Source organism: Polypterus senegalus, chromosome 16, assembly GCF_016835505.1.
Source record: "Polypterus senegalus isolate Bchr_013 chromosome 16, ASM1683550v1, whole genome shotgun sequence".
Lineage (NCBI taxonomy): Eukaryota > Metazoa > Chordata > Cladistia > Polypteriformes > Polypteridae > Polypterus > Polypterus senegalus.
This window is the reverse complement of record NC_053169.1, coordinates 2,126,435-2,130,500: the sequence shown is the minus strand read 5'-3', so window position 1 is coordinate 2,130,500 and position 4,066 is coordinate 2,126,435. Positions and strand designations below refer to the sequence as shown.

At 31.8% G+C, this 4,066-nt stretch overlaps 1 protein-coding gene across 6 annotated transcripts in view; it reads left to right on the top strand.

Annotated features, from left to right (window-relative positions):
* LOC120516231 (protein DEK-like) overlaps positions 1-3,021 on the top strand; it is a 24,534-nt gene extending 21,513 nt beyond the window's left edge. For all 6 annotated transcript variants that reach the window (XM_039737738.1, XM_039737742.1, XM_039737737.1 and 3 more), the window contains exons 10-11: positions 28-96; positions 1,408-3,021. In XM_039737738.1, coding sequence (XP_039593672.1) covers positions 28-96; positions 1,408-1,419 — 81 coding nt within the window. In that variant the 3' untranslated portion in view covers positions 1,420-3,021. The remainder of the gene's footprint in view (positions 1-27; positions 97-1,407) is intronic.
* Positions 3,022-4,066: the final 1,045 nt, after the last annotated feature.

Genomic DNA, 4,066 nt, shown 5'->3' with positions numbered 1-4,066 from the left:
TCTTTTTTTTTTCTCTTTCTCTTTTAGGTCTATGAAAAGTATCCAGATCATAACCTAACAAACAGAAAAGAATTTATTAAAAAGACAGTAAAAGAGGTGAATATTTTGTGAGGTTTATATAGTTTTAAATTTGTATAGAACTATATAAATCTTTTGGGATGTATGGGTTAATTTTCCCCTCTACAATTTCAGGTTTATATCTGAAATATAAAGAATACAGTTGAAAAGGCCATGTTAGCAATTTAACTTTAGAGAGATCAGTACAGTTAATGCTTTTTTAATAGTTATTTGAACTATTAACTTGACAAAATGAGCAACAATTGTGAGTGTTGACTGTTCATGTGACACAGCAATTGTTCACTTTTTTTTTTTTTTTTTTTGGCAATGTTCTTTCCTTGGAGTGAGTGCACATCCACAATGTGGCTTAACTCCCCAAAGCTTGAAAGTTTTTATACAATCTCCGACAGTTAGCCAGCACATTAATTCACAGAATAAGGTGAGCTCATGATACTTCGGAAATCTGAAATTGCTCTTAACTGGTCATGAGGCAGTCATGTAGTTCTTCATGCTCTGCAATTTGCAGTCATATAATTAAAGTCCTCCAGCCAACAAGATCTATCAGCTGCAGTCATTAAGTTTGACATACTCTTGGACTAGAACTCAGTTAGCTGCCAGCTTTAATAGACCCAGTTGAACAAAACATTGAACATTTCTGGATGTACATATATTATTCAGATACTATAGAGATTATGGATGTGTTAACTGATGTGCTTAATACATGGTCGGGTGATCTTATCATAAAATTGTACCTGCCTACATTATTTTAGCTTCTTAAGGTGATGGAGGTTGTGAGGCTCATTTCTATCCTGTCACCTTATTAGAGCAATGCTGTTGATGCTGCTGTTTGCGGCTTTGGCCAAGGCCCATTTTTAATGCCATAAACCACTTATAATTGATGCTATTAGTCACAGCTTAACATTTCTGTGCTCCATTTTATACAAAATCACATAAAGCCCTTATGTAGGATATATCCCATCTTTGGTCAGCTTTAGTCTTAATAATTGGGAAGATAAGGTTTGTGTGCTCCAGTCATCCCCAAGATGAAATATTTCTAAGTAAGTGAAACATCGAATGCTGTAAACATGAGCACTGTTACTGATATGGGTTTAAAAAGTTTACAACTTTAATATATCTAACCTACTCTAACTCTTGGTAAAGGATTTTAAATGGCCAAACCTTTACTAGTCAAGTGTTGCCTTGGCAAGCCTGGGTCTGTATGTGTTCTTGTTTTTTCATCTCAGAGTTCTGCCCCATCTTGACTATTAACTTTTTAAATAAATGATTTGATTGTTGTTTTTAATGATGAAAACTAAAATAATGTGGCCCTTTTTTTTCTTTTTCTTTCAGTTAATTTCATGATTAAGTACGTGAGCAGTGATGGACTAAAACAGAAGACTATTTGTGATTCTTAAGAGAGAAATTTATTAACAGGAAGAAGTTTGTACTTTGTAATGCTTAAGGTTTTTTGTTTATTTTTTTATAAAGATTTCATTTTTCTTTTTATCAGATAAACATGTAAATGGATTCTGCATTACCTTCTCTTTGTTTATTGTCCTCTATTACTAGTTTATTGTATTCTCTAATACATAAGCATGGTTCTGTGGTGATGTTTTTACATTGTGAGAAACTTTGTACATTTATTTCTGGAACAGTTTGTTTAGTCATGAAGTTGTTTGTTTGTTTTTCATATATTGCTGGGTTTTGTTCTTCAGTATTAAGTGCCACTGAAGACTAGTTAAATGTCTTATTCATTGCTATGATCATCTTTCTTTGTTTTATTTAGTCAGATCTTTCATTTTTAGAGCCTAAGGCAATATTGTGTGTTTAAAGCCAAAATGGGGTTGGAATTCAATATGGTTTTTAAAAGCTCTGGGTCATATTCTTTATCAGTATTTTACAGTGCCAGTTACACAGTATTCCTTAAATTCTCATACTGCAGTCAATGAGGTTGATTGATCATATACAGCATATCAATGACCATTATTAAATTTTATTTAAAGAATATTCCAGTACGCTCATGATGTATTTTAAGCATTCATGGCATGTCTACCAAATAAAAGTCTGTAGACTCATAGTATTTTGGCTGTAAATCGATATGTGTACATATTGTGATTTCTGTCACTATGTAATAACATATGTAATGCATTTTTAATATGATGTTTAAAAACTTTGGTGATCCCTCCTTGCTGAACAAAGTTATCAACATGTATATGTGAGGGTGCATATGCATATTTAATAAAACATTCCCTTTTTTTTTAATTAAACTGGACACTTTCTGCACAGCAATTTTATAATTTTCTTGATTTGTGAAATTTGATTAGTGTTTTGGCAAGTCTTAATCTTTCGGTGTGAATAGATGATATATTTTCAAATGACAGCCAAATATCCCCAAAAAACTTGGCTAGTGAACATGAAGTAAAATCCTGTGACTAAAACTCAATTTTAGAAGGAACCTTGTGATAAGAAAATGTATAATATAAAAGAACCGATCAAGAAAGAAATTAAAGCACATATTGTAAATACTTTAGCTGTGCAGAATATGTCGTCATTGATTTTTTTTGTACATGTTTTATTGGGCATGGATTATTTTACATGAAAATTGTGTTTAATTTTGTAGCTACTAACGTTTTCAGTAAATGAAAATTTATATATGCCCAGAAAATAAGAATTGATTATTTTAATTCATAATTATGTTTACCTGTCATTTTTTAGATTTGTCATTATCTTTTATCTTTGGGCTGAAATGTAAATTTCATTCAGTTTTAATTTGCTTCATAATGAAAGTTACTAATTATACCACAATAGTTTTAGACCATTTCCTTTTTGTTTCTTTTGTAAAGAAAGTGTTATGGCAAAATAATGTACTTCAGCGTGTTCACAGTCAAGAAAAGCTTTTAAAGAAAATGTTTTCTGCAATTTTTTTAAAATGTTAAATTCATTAAATATATTCAGGAGACCAAACCCTATCTTGTCATCTGCATGTACACAATTGCACTTTGAGTGTATTTTCAGTTTATTTCAAGTAAACGGTCACCTAGCAAAGTGTCTTTTGTCACAATTCAACCATATTGTGTATTGCTCTTAAGTATGGCACCTTGTGGAGCTCATGGGGATCATATGCAACTTGTTGGCCATCAGAACCACACTTTTTGCTTTTTTACATTTATTTTTAAGTCACTTTTGAAATTTGATTTTGTTGGATGAACTTTGCAACCACGTAAAGAATTTTGTAGCTTGCAGTGAACCACAGCCTGTGGATTTGAAAATGGGAGGACTGTGGTGCCAATATCAGCCAGATGAGCGAATGATGTTCGTCTTGGGTGAGTTTTTTTGTTTTGTTGTTTTTTTTCGTCCTCTCCAGCATGTTTATGTACCTTGTGTATATTTCTTCTTGTTGTATAATTAAACTGTGTAGGAGATATGAATATCAATTCTTATTTTAATATTGCAACTTTAAAAAGGTGAAGCTTTTTTCGTCTTAGGTGTGTAAGTGTTTGATCAATGTTAGGGTAGATAATATGGCCAACGGTAATTTAAATAAAGATGGCAGCAATAATTATCACATTGTATAAAGTAGATAAAGAGATGTCCACTATAAACATTTTTACATTACGTTCAATCTAAAAGAATGCACAATAAATCGGCAGGTTTCACCAAAGCTGAATTCTATTTTAAACAAATCAAAGTAAATACAGACCTGTAAATAAAAACAGAAGATAAAAATTATCCATATGTGATGGCCATTGTTCTGTCTGTTTCTTCATCTTATGGTGCCTTTTACTCCTTATGTTCAAGTTTCCTTTTGCCAGAATGTCAGCTTTCCTGCTAAATAACCAATAAATTGGCACACTTAATCATTACTTGTGTTCCGTTGTTAGCTATTTGGCTAACAAAAGCACCACCATAATACTGGGTGTCGGTGTATGAACCATGAGAGAGAGAACTGTAGAGACTTGAATTCATACAATAAGTTAATACTTTAGATAAGTGTTTTTCAACAACTGTG